Consider the following 13,617-nt stretch of genomic DNA (forward strand, 5'->3'; position numbering starts at 1 on the left):
CTAGTTCGCTGGCGTTTCATTCGACGAGCCCTCTTCTCCGTCCGAGTCCAGCCCCCCGACCGGGCCCCCCGTCGCCCACGTGTGCGACCGTAACGCGTCACCGCCGGCGCAACCGCCGCCTCCGTGATCGTTCGGTCGGAACAAAGTTGAGCGAAAAGTCGATCGATTACGCGACACCCGGTCGTGTAGAACGCAGTCGAACGCAGAAACAAATTGCGCAACGCCTTTTCCGAAAGGAGTTCTACCGTTTCTCCGCCGCCGTTATTTCCTCCCGGGGCGGCTTTTTCCGGACGAGAGCCGCATTCCGGCGGAGTCTCCGCGGGATCAGTCGTGTGTAACAAACATGTGTTTACAAGTATTACATGGGCGCGAGGTTGCACTCAAATGTCTCCGTGAAAGTCTCCTAACGTTCCCCTCGCGTGAACTGGGTCATTTTGCGAACGGGATTGTGCATCGAGCGAGAAGAGAAAAAGGGAAAAAGAGAAAACGGAGAAAAATGGAAAATTCCGTTTCGCCGGTGGTAGCAATCACTTGGCGTAAATTAAAAGCAGCAAATCGACATGAACTGTGTCGACGATCGATCTGAAAGGGTAGACCTGTGACGTTATTCGGCCCAGGTGTGCGGACTGTCGAGAGAGTTCAACTGGACGTCCCAAATTCCCACCACGAGTTCACTTTGCAACGTTCGCTGCAATTGAATGCTGCGTTAAACGCTGCGCCAAATTAGATAGCAACGATATCGTGTTGCGTAAGAATATTAATATATTAATAACATATGCATTTATTATTATGTGAGATATTATGACACATATAATATAATAATACGTAAAATCATATAAAATAATAATATGCACGAGAAAAATATTACAACATAATATATAAGAGAATATGATATATATAACATAAAAAGATACATGATATTATAAAGTAATATGATAATATTATAATAATTGAATAACATTATAATAATTAAATAATATTATAATATTATAAAATGACATTTTTATAGTAGCCAGTAGTGGAGCTTTGCCTTTGGAGAGACGCCGTGTCGCTTTCCGCCTCGCAAAATCCCCGATTCAACGAGAGCTCTTTGTTCAACCTCGTCCAACCTCATCGATTCAACCTCGAATCGTGTCGGAGATCGGGCCGGCCTCGAATTTCGAGCGATTCTCATCGTGAAGTAACTCGATTAGTAGAATTAGTTCGCGCGTGCAGCTTGGAACTGGAATTAGAAAACAAATCAATTCACGCTGCGCAACTAGAAAATCACAAAGAACGAGTTACGAACAAACTCAAGCGCCGAGCGGCCCGCAGGATCGACCAATAACGGGTCTATTCTCGCGGCTGCGCGGCATAACGAAATCCCCAATTCCGACGATAGTAATTAATTATCCCGAGAATGTTAATAACGCAATGGAACGTTGGGTACATTGTTGATAACGTCAACAAGCTGATTACGATATTCAAGAGAAAACCAAACATACGCGTATGACGCATGTTGCGATATTCGGTAAAAAAGAAAAAAGAAAAAGGAAGACATACGTGTTGTGCAGCACCGAGCTCCCCTCTCACACGCGACCTTATCGAATAACACGATTCCGTGACCGGTCTCGGCGTAACGAGTCGGCTCGACCTTTGACGATCCTTCGGGAAAAAGCAAACGGAGACACGGTAAGGAGCGTAAAAACTATGCGAATGCGTCCCGAGCGCCGGCCCATTTTTCCGCGCGCGCGATCTTGCGGAACGGCGCGCAAAACCCCGCAAAATACGGAGCGCGCGCGCGATCTCGCGAAATCCTCGGGGCCGATTAATCACAGTAATCTAGCGTCACGCTTCAACACGACATCGCCGACATTCTCGATTCGAGCGGCGCATGTAGACCGAGGATTTTTTTCGCGAACCGGATCAATGACGCGCAGTCTCGACAAGCCCCCGCCGCCGCAACCGCAGCCGCGCGTCTCCCCGTCGCGGTCCGCGATTTCGCTGTCCTTGCATCCTCCGAGGGCGATGCGACGAAGCCCGGTATCGTCGTCCTCGTCGTTGTCCCGGTCGTCTCCGTCGCCTGCTCGTCGTTGACACCGGAAGTGTCATTGGCCGGTCGCAGTTGGGCGTACACCCAATAAGGGGTCCGAAAGGGTCGCTCGCTACGTGCCGGTGAAAGGGGTCCGTGTGCCACGCGAACGTTATACCCCCCCGCCTGATCCTGAGCGGCTGGACTTGGGCTGGGCTCAGCTATAAAAGCATACCGCGCGCCCCTCGAACACGTAGTGTTTCCCCGCATAACACGCAAGAAAAACCGCTCGCCATGAAGTGCTTCGTAAGTTGTGGGCCCCTCCTCGAGACACGGCGGACTCCGTCGCGCCGTTTCTTCATTCTCATCGTACCTCTGTCCGTCTGTCGCAGATTTTGTTTCTGCGTTATTTGCCCGCCGCTGTGAACCAGTCGCGCGCGTTGCACGTTTCGCCCGATCGCCTTGATAGTCGCACTTCGTTTCTCGTGTTTTCCCCCGTCTTTCTTTTGTGCTCTGGTCTAAAGAGCGATCTTCGCTTTAAACTCGTTTTAGCTGCCGAATTGAATATCGTTCCATTTGTAGCTGCTTAAAAATACGAGCGGTTGGTCATATCCATTTATCAATTTAGTTGCACGTTCTTTTCTTAGTTTAATAGAGACCATTTTTCAAGCCGCGGTCTATTCTTATTTTCCGAAAGTATCTGTGTTTTCTAACGTCTAGTTGTTGAAAATTGAGTTCTCTTTACATATCTACTTAGAGATGCTCATTACTTATAAACACAGTTGAATTGCTTGTATTTAATCGAAGTTGTCGCAGAAGTTGAGCCGACTTCTGTTTATTACTCCGCGAATCTGTAAAGATTTATCGAAAGAATTCTTTTTATATCGTTATTATATTAATTTGTCGTTAATCGTGTTACGTTAAATCATGCCTTCCCGTTGCAGATTGTCCTCTTCGCCATCGTGGCGGCTGTCAGCGCTGGATACCACGTAAGTTACTGGCACTCGTTATTTCGAAAATCGTTCAATCCGAACGATCGCGCTCGTTGACGCGACTCTCGCAATGCCTTCGATGTATCTACGATCTTTACGACCAGCGCGAATACTTAGTCCTTTTGCCTAACCCCCGCGTAATTACAATGTTTACATGTTTCACGCGAACGTCGCGTGTCGTCAAGTGCCCGAATGATCGAGTTTAAAAATTATATTCATTTCGACGAAGATTTGATCTAACAATTACTGTATATCAAGGGAAAAAAGAGAACCAAGACTCTAAGAGCGAAAACAACTTTTTCACACAATTTCGATGTCAATCACAATGTCATATCTACAACTATCTGAAATTTATCCTAAAATAAATTCCTCTCGAGAGAAATGTATATTTTAAGAGAAATTTCAGATTTTAAATATAAATGCAACATTAAACATGAAACATTTATATCCACAAAAATGAAAAGTGTTACATTGCTATAACAACCGTGACTAGAGGCTAGACTCGTTCTGTCTTATCGTTGGTTCAAATATAGCAATGGATTACATATAAATACCGACCTGAAAGTGACGAAAGTACCGTATCGAAAGAACTTTTCGCACAAGTCTCGAGCAAACTCGGTCAGCCGCAAGAAAAGGTTGCAACGCCATTTTCACCACGTGTTTCACAACACACCTTCTTATCCGATAGAAAAAACCTATCTATAAAAATACACGTATTTCTTGAAAATGATTGAAAAAAAAAAAAAAACTGCACTCTCCTATCGGACACGGGATACGTTCGGACGAAATGTATAAAAAGAAAAGTACCGCGACTTTTTCGCGGCTGACTGCGTTGGGGACGCGCGCGAAGAACGAGCGTGATCGCGCCACCGGCGGCATCTGTACCGCCACCGGAACCGGCACTTCGGGGTTAATCAACGATGCTCCCTCGCGGTTTTCCGCAGCATGCTCCCCAGGTGATCCACGTCGCCGGCAACCCCCCGATCCCGGACCTGAAGGCCGCCCCGTACGTTCCCCATGGTAATGACCACACCACCAGGATCCACTACTCCGGCGGTAACGCAGGAGGGTACGGAGGGTCGGGAGGGCATCCGCACTTGGTGGCTGTCGAGCAGTACCACGATGCCCCGCACTACGAGCCGAGCGTCACGAACATTGCTCTTCACGGAGGATACGGAGGACACGGAGGACACGGATACGGCCACTAAGAAGAAGTCCTTAGACGGCCAGCAGACCCCCGCTGGTCCGGGGTGGTCCACGCCGAGCGCGTCATCCTGAGGCTGATATGAAGGCAGCATGCTAATAATCACTCACTCACACGCACGAGACCACGCAGACGCGAGATCACGGACAGGCGGGTCGCGCGGGACGGCCGCCGGCCGGTGAGACCGATCGGCCGGTCGCTCGTGGCGAATCGTCGATCTTCCGTCGCGTGCGCGACTCCCGGCCAGGATCCCGAGATGGCCGGGAGGACACGCCGTCGGGCCGCGGCCCGACGGCGGCTCGACCAGTGGGATTCGACTGCCTCAGGATAGCCGCACGTCTTGGGCCACTCGAGGACCGCAGAGACCAGGCAGCCAGACTCCAAGCAAAGCCCCCTTGTATCTCTTCTTCTTCTACCAACTGTTTCCGACTATATTCTTCTATGACTCTTCTCTTCGCCACCTTGACGCTACATATGACACGCATCCACACATCACCACCAAGCAACACCGAGTACGCGCGTAGACGCAAGGATCCGACCAGAGATCCGCCAGGCCATCCATCTGCCAACAACCAGCAACAACAACCCCCTCCCCCCTGACGACAACCACCATTCGCCCATTTTCTCGATCTCGAAATTCATTGTGCGGCATAACATCGAAGAAGACACCATGACATCAGAGCGGACGCCCTTCTCCTCCCCCCTACCCCCCCTCTTTCACCATTCGTCTCTCCCGGCAACAACACTTTTATTTATTTTGTAATAAAAGTTGATTTTTACGTCTTGTGATAAAAATAAGACCACCCAGCTGCTTTCTGTCTCGATCCACCCTCACGACGCGCGATTGTGTGCGCGCGTGTCGGCACCTGTAACGCTCGCCGGCCGCGGTATCCTTACCGGCTGAATATCGCAACACCGTCGAACAAGTATTGCCTAACTGGAACGAGAGAAACGGGAACGACTATGCGACTACTCGTGTGTTTCGAAACGCACACGTGCGCGTTCGCTTACGTACACATGCACGCGCGTATGCACGTGAAAGCGCAATGCCCGGATGGCGCAACGAGCGTATCGGATTAATTATGCAGAAGCAAACAACCCCGGCCGACAGAGCGGGAGCGGTTCGCTGAAAGTTCGCTCTCGCGAACAAGGCCGCAACAATGAGCGGGTAAACAATCCGGCCCCGTTCCGCCACGGGGTTCCAACTCGGCCATCTCTCTCCGTTGCACGCCACTTCGCCCGGCGTATTACGGCGATTACGGTGATAGATATCTCATGTAACTGCTCAAATAACTCTGCCGGCGAACTACTGGCTTAGTACACCGATTTCTAGCGAACGGTACCAAATGTCAAATACCGATTTGACGCCCGGGATCATAGCAATCGGCCGGGACTTGAAAGACAATACTCCCACGTGGAAATTAATCGAAGCGTAACATGAGTCTATAGTAACCCTAGATAGGTATGTCCCGAAATAGGCCTGTCCTCGTTAAGTCTAGATGCGGCCTGAAAAGGTAGATCCTGAATAGACACCGACGTGGATGATCCCAACATGGCCTGTGGTCTCATAAGGTCCGATCAGGTCGACGGTCTAGTTAGACGAATTTACAAAATTGGCCCTAAACTGTACAATTATATATATATATATATATAAAGTGGAGGGCATCTCGTACATACATTTGCCAGTTTGCGAGTTTGACTATGAAGAAGATTCGTTGATAATTTTCAGTCTTTGTCGGAAAATTCTTTCAACTCATGTGTCATAAGACTCGTCTAAAAATAGACATTGATACATTTAAATACGCGTTGATTAATCTTCCGGCGAATTATTCACTAAAATACAGGTTTTACGACCTGGTCGTTTGGCCATTACTTATCAAATATCATAGAGCAGATGGCATTGTCTGTTCTAAAATATATAATCTAGCTATTACCCGTCATTGACATTTAAAAATCTTGAGGAAACAGCAGAAGTGAGAGTTACATTACAGCCAGGTAACTGGTTACGATTTTTCATCTGGTAACTGTAATTTTCTTCCTTCGGTTCTTTTGTTTAACCGTTAGTTAACTTATTTACTTAGCCGTTATCTAGCCGCTCGAGGAAGCGAGCATTACATTAGGCCGGCTAATAGCGACGTTAGATGCAAATTAATTACCTCGTGACTAGACACCCACCCGGCTCAATTTCCATTAGCTCATCACAATTAAGATACACGTGATTTGAATTTTCTATTTGCATCCAATTCTCAACGGTGTTGATGTAAAAATCAGATTTGCCACTCGATTTCGTAAAAGTACATTTCACACGAGTACATCGATTTAACCGTTGAAAAAAAAAAGAATGGAAAGTCAATTTTAAGAAAGGGACTCGTATTTAAGATGAGAGCAGGATTTCCGATCGATATCACAGCCGATACTCCATTCGGAGGCAAATCCGGCTATTTGAATCGAGAATTAGACAGCGCCCGGTGAGATTTCGAGAAACTTCTACGCGGACCCCGCTCCACCCTGGACTCGACCCTTCCGTATTCTTCACGACCGATCGAGTCGTCGCTCTGTTTCAAGAGCACCCGGATGTGAGCGCGCGCGAAGAAACTCCTCGCTCGGGTCGCCTCGCGAATCAATCTAACGTGTCGCCGGGCAACGGTTCGTCCAAACAGACCCTCCGAGCCTAAAGCCGTGTCGCTGTCGTTTCTATCGCTACGATAGAAACGGGTGCCGGGCGCGATGCAAACGCGCGTCGATCGCGCGAGACAGCCACGTGCGTTCTCTCGCAATAATTCAGCGCGCGCATAATTAATCGGCTCGCCATTCGCGACGCGCCGCGACCGAAGTCACCGGCCGGAGGAAGAGAGAGAGAGAGAGAGAGAGGGCGGGAAGGAGGGAGAGGAAAAGAGAGGAACGCACGCTCTGATGGAGAAGCCGGAGGAACCGCGGCGACGATGCTCTTCGAGGTCCGAGCTTCTTGTATTCGTGTAGCTGTCGAGGAGACTTCTGCAACGTGGTGCAACGTCAGCTGGTCTCTCTCTCTCTCTCTGTCTGTTTGTCTGTCTATCTGTCCGCCTGTCTCTCTTCCTCTTATGTGTATGTGTGCTGCGCGTGGATGCACTGAGGTGAGGGTGTAACGTCGAAGTTCGCGCTCAAGAACTTTTCTCTAGGCGTATCTTTAGACGTCCTAGAACACCAGGTGGCTTATAATACGACGCGCGATCTTCTCCCCGCTCGTGACCGGAAATAGAAGTGACATTGATAAACCCAAGGAGGGAAACAACATCCGAGTTTACGCTCGGAACTTACCATTCGATTTCTTCGCATTCGCGACGCCGTTTGCAGACAGACGCGCGCGCGCGCACGCTCGCTCGCTCGCTCCCCGCGAGTTTCGCTCGCAAGAGAAAAGGAAAGAGGGAGGAAAACGAGGTCACCCCGGCGATTTCCACCGATTTATTAATATACATCGGTAGAAAAAACGGGCAGATAAGAGATATCGCTGGTTTCAAGAAAATCCAGTCGTCGGTAAATATTACGAATATTCATTTAGGTGGTTCGATTGTGACGAGATTTTTCAACTCACTTCCATTTCGAGTGTTGCCTGCTGAAGTTCGCTGAAATATTCCGACGCTATGTATTTGGTATTCGTAATATTTATCGATTTTGAAATATGTATGAAAAAGAAGTATTTAATAAATAAATAAATAATTGAATTAATTAATTAAGTTAATTAAATGTTTAGTCAAACAAACAATTTGGTTTCCATGTTAGATATTTTATTTTCGCACAAGAAGCGCCTGGTTCTAATTAACTTGTTTTCATGTTAACGTTCCGAACTCACGGTCTTACGTTTCTCCTATTTTTGATTCATTAATCCCGTCGGAGATTTCTTCGGAATAGCGCGCGAGATCGAGATGAGAATTTCTCAACGCGATTAGCCAGCGCTCTTCTGACGCCGATCGTTAACCGATTTTACGATCGTTAATTTTTACGGCTTGTTCTTTCGGCAAATCTCGGCCGATGATTGCACAAGAGAAAAAAAGAGAAAGAGAGAGAGAGGGTGCAAATTATTTTATATCTCGGCGGAATTGTTCCGCGAAACGAAGAAACGAAGGAACAACATGCACGAGGAAAGCCGGCGGCCGGTTCCGCACGTCTTGCATACCTTCGATTCTACGGCGATTACGAGTGTTTCGTCGTTCACGTTTTGCTCCGGCCGGCCGATATTATATCCCGTCGCGTTCGTCGACACGATTACGCAATCCTCGCGCCGCTCGTAATCGCGCTCGTAATGCGTTGTGTTCTTAGTTCTTGAGCGCGCGCACCTTCGTTTCCCGGGGAAAGCCGCTCCGACGCGCTGAGAAAACGCAGATCGCACGGAACTTCTCGAACATGAACTTTCGATCCTCGTGGCGGAACCAAAAATCCAACACGTCGCGTTGACTTTTCACATATTCTATGTATAAAAGGAAGAATATATAATAAAGATATAGAATGATGATATAACAATTTGTGATTTGTGGAAAATATCGAGCGAAATGATAATGACAATTTTTGGAAAACTGACGTGAAGGTGAAGACAAAAACGGAAATTCGTGAAAATTTATTTACACTCGCGAAGCGACTTCCAAGTAAAATAAATGAAGGAAAAGGAGGAGAAGAAGAATTAAAATATTTATCGGTGATATAAAAAGTTAAGGTAAAAAAGAAAACAAAATATTATACGACAATTTTTGTAAAATTGCCGCGCAGATAAAGAAGGAAACAAAAGGAGGATCCATAAAGTTTATTTACTGATGCAATTTTCAGATAATAAAAAGAATAACGAAATCATTATTAGTTCTTATGATGATATAACAAGTTGAATTTGTCGGGGAACATGAAAAAAGCTATGAATTATGTAAAAATTCTATATACACAATAACAGTAAAATCAACGTTGCTTTAAGAATCGAACCGAAGTTTTCGATTGACCCGACACCTAATGAATATTTCATCGAATGTATTACTTGATCAAAAAGAAAAAAGAAAAGAACATGATATAATTCTTAAAAAAGCGAACGCGAAGATAAAGAAACAGAAAGAAAGGGAATAACTCGGCGGTCAAACCCGACGAACATGCCTCCCCTTGTCGCTGAAAATTCATTTGCTCTCACAATACGATTGCCAAGAAAAGCAACCCGCACGTCGCTCGCGACGTCGTGATATTTGCATCGAAGTGAACGTCTTATCGCGGCACGGCCGACTTCTCGATGTGTCGCGCACACCCACCCAATCGCCCGCCACGTAATTACGGCACGTCGTTCGGAGATTTTGCATTTTTTTTTTCCCCCCCCGCCCCCGCTGTCTCGTGCTCACGCTCGCATTCAACTTGATGGGAATGCCGAGTGCCGTTCCATGTGGAACAGCCGCGGCAGGAGAGAAAGGGTGGAAGCAGCTGCAACGTTATGAGCTGTTTTCCTTTTAGAACGCCGCTCGCGGGCCCGGCACGACCGCTCGCGAGTCGCCGCCGTCGCTATTCGCCGTTCGCAATTATTTCGCGCGCTTCGCCGCCGATTGGCCCGCGAGAGGGAAAACTTTTTCTTCCCAGTTGCGTTGCACTCCCCAGTTACATTGCAACTCCAAGTGTGTAATTTTTACACAATTATTTTCACACATTATAGTATACGTATAGTATACGCAATAACACGTAGTCAAGTTTTACGCATTTCCGCGCACATTATTTTGCTACATGATTCATTTGTGTCGTTTTGCACAGTTAAATGCGTACATTTTTCATGCTTATGTATTAGATTTAACGTATTTAAAACGCGTGATTTACGCGCGAGGATTTAACATTTCTTTACACTCTTTCAGTTTTTGTGAAAAAAAAAAAAAATGTACCATTAGTCAACTATGAACGTGTGTGTGAAATGTATAAAATTGTTTTATATGTGTTTTTACATATTTATATTAATTGGAAATACACACATTCCTTCTTTTTCACGCACTTTACTATATGTATAGTATCATATTATAACATATACACGTATTACAACATATAAAATGTGTTAAATAAATGAGTAAATATATAAATTTATTTTTTACACGAGAAAATGTGTAAATTTTATACGGAAAATCAAATCACGACACAAACACACACACACACGTACACACACAAGTGTACTGATTACACATTTGGATTTGCAGTGTATGTACGGGAAATCGCGGTCTACGTTTTCCTATGACGACGTCACGGCGCCGTGCGCTCCGGTGACCGCGCGAAAAGAGAGAGAATCGTTATTACGGCCCCGAAATACGAGAGCGAGCGAGCGAGCGAAGTGCACTTCCCGATCGAAGCCGTCCCCCTCCTCGGTTGCGCAACGCGTCCGGCGCACCACGTGGGCGCGACTTGCGACTTGCGACATTCGTAATCCAGTGCTACTTTCCGTCGAACCTGTCTCATTCGCCGGTCGGCATTCGCCTATTTTGAATATCAATTAACTGACAGTACCGTCGACGCTATCCGGTTAAGAATTAAACGAAACAAGATTTTTCCTCAATTAAGCGATATCCCCGCTTTCAATCGTCCCCATTTTTATCATTAGATACCGCTCAATCGTCAACACTGCGTGTCTGATTGCAGTCGACGGTATTGTCAGTTAATTCATATTCAATTGGGCAGTAATTGGAATACAAGAATATCGCTTAATTGGAATATGGTAACAATAATCAATGAAATATTTGATCGAGTCGGTCGGAAGCTCGCACGCTTTGATTTCCAACGTCTTCTTCGACGGACTTCACGGTAGATACGTACGAATATTGCCACGACATTGGCGAAAGATCGCAGACCAGGACGGCGATTTATTCGTTTTCATTGAATGCAATAAATATTATAAATAATATAAATTGAATACGATAACAATAAAATGAAATTTGGCTCAAAAATCAAGACGGAAGGGCTTCTTGACCGACCCAATACGTGAACATTACATCGAACGTATTACTCGACTCTTCGAAAGCCTCTTTTACTCCTGAAATATTATCGATCATTTCTTCTGGGATTCTGTCAAAGTTCCCTTCGGGAAATCGCGACGAGAAGACAGCATTAAATGAAGTTAGATAAACCGAGACACGCCGATGACGTTAGATAAACCGAGATCGGGTCGCACGCGCTCGGTCAACCTGCACGTTATCTCTCGATCGGCAACCGGTCGCAGTTGAAAACGCGATCTAATATCACAGTCTAATAATGTAAAATACTAGTCGGCATGATAATAACGCGATATCGTCAACTTCAATCGCGGTCGATTTTTAATGACCGCGCGCGCGCGCGACGAGCCCACCGCGATCACTGGTGCGTAAAGTTCGGTCAGTTAGTAAGCGTGACGCGCCGATACTTTAATATAATTTATACAAGAGCCGGTTAATCGAGCCTCCAGTCGCCAGGTTACCGGTAGCATAAACTCGGCGACGATAAATCTCAAATCACTATCCCACAGTCGCACCACCACTATCCTACGATCAATCGAGCGCAGTCATTTATGCTCGCGTGTCAGTTGCGGTTAGATGATGATGATATATCCTACGACAATCGGCGATGTGTGTACACTCGCCGTGTTACTTTGTTTCAGGCGGGTATCACCTGATTACATCGCGAACAGCCCGGCGCCGATCTCGAGACCCAATTTTCTCTAGGATTGCGCTGTCTCGTAAATAATGTTTTTCTTTCCATCGCATACATTAATCCTGGGGGCGATTGTTCAATTACACACGTTTGCACACCTGTAAAATATTTTGTTCGAGACGATACTTGCGCTTGATATACTTACCTGCACTTATTCTTGATATTCGATACTCTATGCTTGTTCGTCGAAATATTAAAATGTTATTAATGCTGTGATATTTGTTAAATATATTTATAGAATTCACGAAATTTTTTAAAGAATAGATTTAGTGTGTGAATTATTTGTAGAATAATTTTTATTCAATACATATGCAACATGTATTTATTCTTGGTATACACGTACTTTGATATTTGTTTTCTGCACGGAGAACAATTTTACCATTGGCAGAATCATCATTGCTATTGCATGTTTGTCGCGATAAAATTGATAAAATTTAGTTAACATAACCAAATCAGCAAATTATCCGTAATGAAAAGCAGTAACCATTTTGTTGGATAGGATAGGAAAATTCTGCCGAGTGAATTTGTCCTTAGGATACATTAATTTGTTGTTAAAACAAAATGATGCTTCTCTACATTCACTAATTGTGATCCTTATAACGATAATTCATAGATTCAGCAAAATATATCTAGCGAGTAGCAATTAGTACACTTAAATCGCTTCGTTGTCCACAGTAATAACCGACAGATTTTGCTGCGACAGTGTAAAATTTACCGCGCCAGCGAAATATTTTTCCCTACCAATGTACAAAATTTGCGTTAATGAAAAGAATAAAAAGTGATAATATTTTCGTATTTGTAATATCATAAATACATGTCTGTCTCGACTTTTCGTTTCGAGTTAATATTTATTATTCAGATAGGGAAGTAAATGTATAGGAACATAATTTTGCACGATACTTACTGAATTTACGAGCGATGCTCGATGTCCCTTGATGCACCGCTGAAAATACGACACCCGGTGCATCAATTACTTCAAGTCCTCACAGGGCCTTCGCTAGAACCAAAATTCTCTCTCTCTCACTTTCTATTTTACACATTTATTTATATATACATATACGGGACATTTATTCATATATACATGTACATCTCGCTTTATCGGGGTCATCGAGTTTCCCTAATCTTTTCCGCGATCCAAGGGCTCGCACAGGCGTGTGATGTCACGCTGCTCTTCCTAATCGACCCCGCTTCCAGCCGGCTGTTTATCGATTACAATGTCACATCCACGTCTCGTCGTTCTCGTTGTCCTAGTCGTCCTCGTTCTCCTCGTAATCGCGACAACACGAACGCGAGCTGCGACGGACAAACAACGGCCGGCCGAATTTCCCTTATTCGGGCGTCCCGACTCTTGCGGCGAGCCGTCGTGGAAAACGGCCGCGATTCCTCTCCCCTCCCCCTCCCCCCCTGATATTAACGAGCGAGCGCGTTACACGCGAAACGGTCCCGCGCGTGTACACGGTTATTCTATTCGCTATCTGTCCGTCTCGCTTGCATGAATAATGAATACGGCGTGGTGGTGTGTCTTACGTAGTTCCCCGGCGCGCACTTTCTCTCCCCGCGTAATAAACGTTTTTCCGCGATACCCAGTGTTTCCTCGGCCACGCGAGGAGGTCGCGTTGCACCGCGCGCACCTCCGGCCGGAATTTCGGCGTTCCCTGGAATACCGAATCGATACGTAGTTCACCTACCGGCGGATCGGCTCGCCCGATCGTCCCCGATCGTCCTCGATCGTCATTACCTCGATGAGACTCGTG

At 46.0% G+C, this 13,617-nt stretch overlaps 1 protein-coding gene across 1 annotated transcript; it reads left to right on the top strand.

The window, feature by feature from the left end:
• The first annotated feature begins 2,270 nt into the window (after nt 1-2,270).
• Nucleotides 2,271-5,005, top strand: LOC106740615 (splicing factor 1-like). The gene is made up of 3 exons (XM_014611823.1): nt 2,271-2,317; nt 2,956-3,000; nt 3,948-5,005. Exons 1-3 carry the CDS (start codon nt 2,306-2,308, stop codon nt 4,209-4,211), a joined length of 321 nt encoding a protein of 106 aa, XP_014467309.1. The 5' UTR covers nt 2,271-2,305; the 3' UTR covers nt 4,212-5,005.
• The last annotated feature ends 8,612 nt before the right edge of the window (nt 5,006-13,617 follow it).

The sequence above is a fragment of the Dinoponera quadriceps genome, unplaced genomic scaffold (assembly GCF_001313825.1).
Source record: "Dinoponera quadriceps isolate SergipeBrazil2010 unplaced genomic scaffold, ASM131382v1 scaffold278, whole genome shotgun sequence".
NCBI classification, from domain to species: domain Eukaryota; kingdom Metazoa; phylum Arthropoda; class Insecta; order Hymenoptera; family Formicidae; genus Dinoponera; species Dinoponera quadriceps.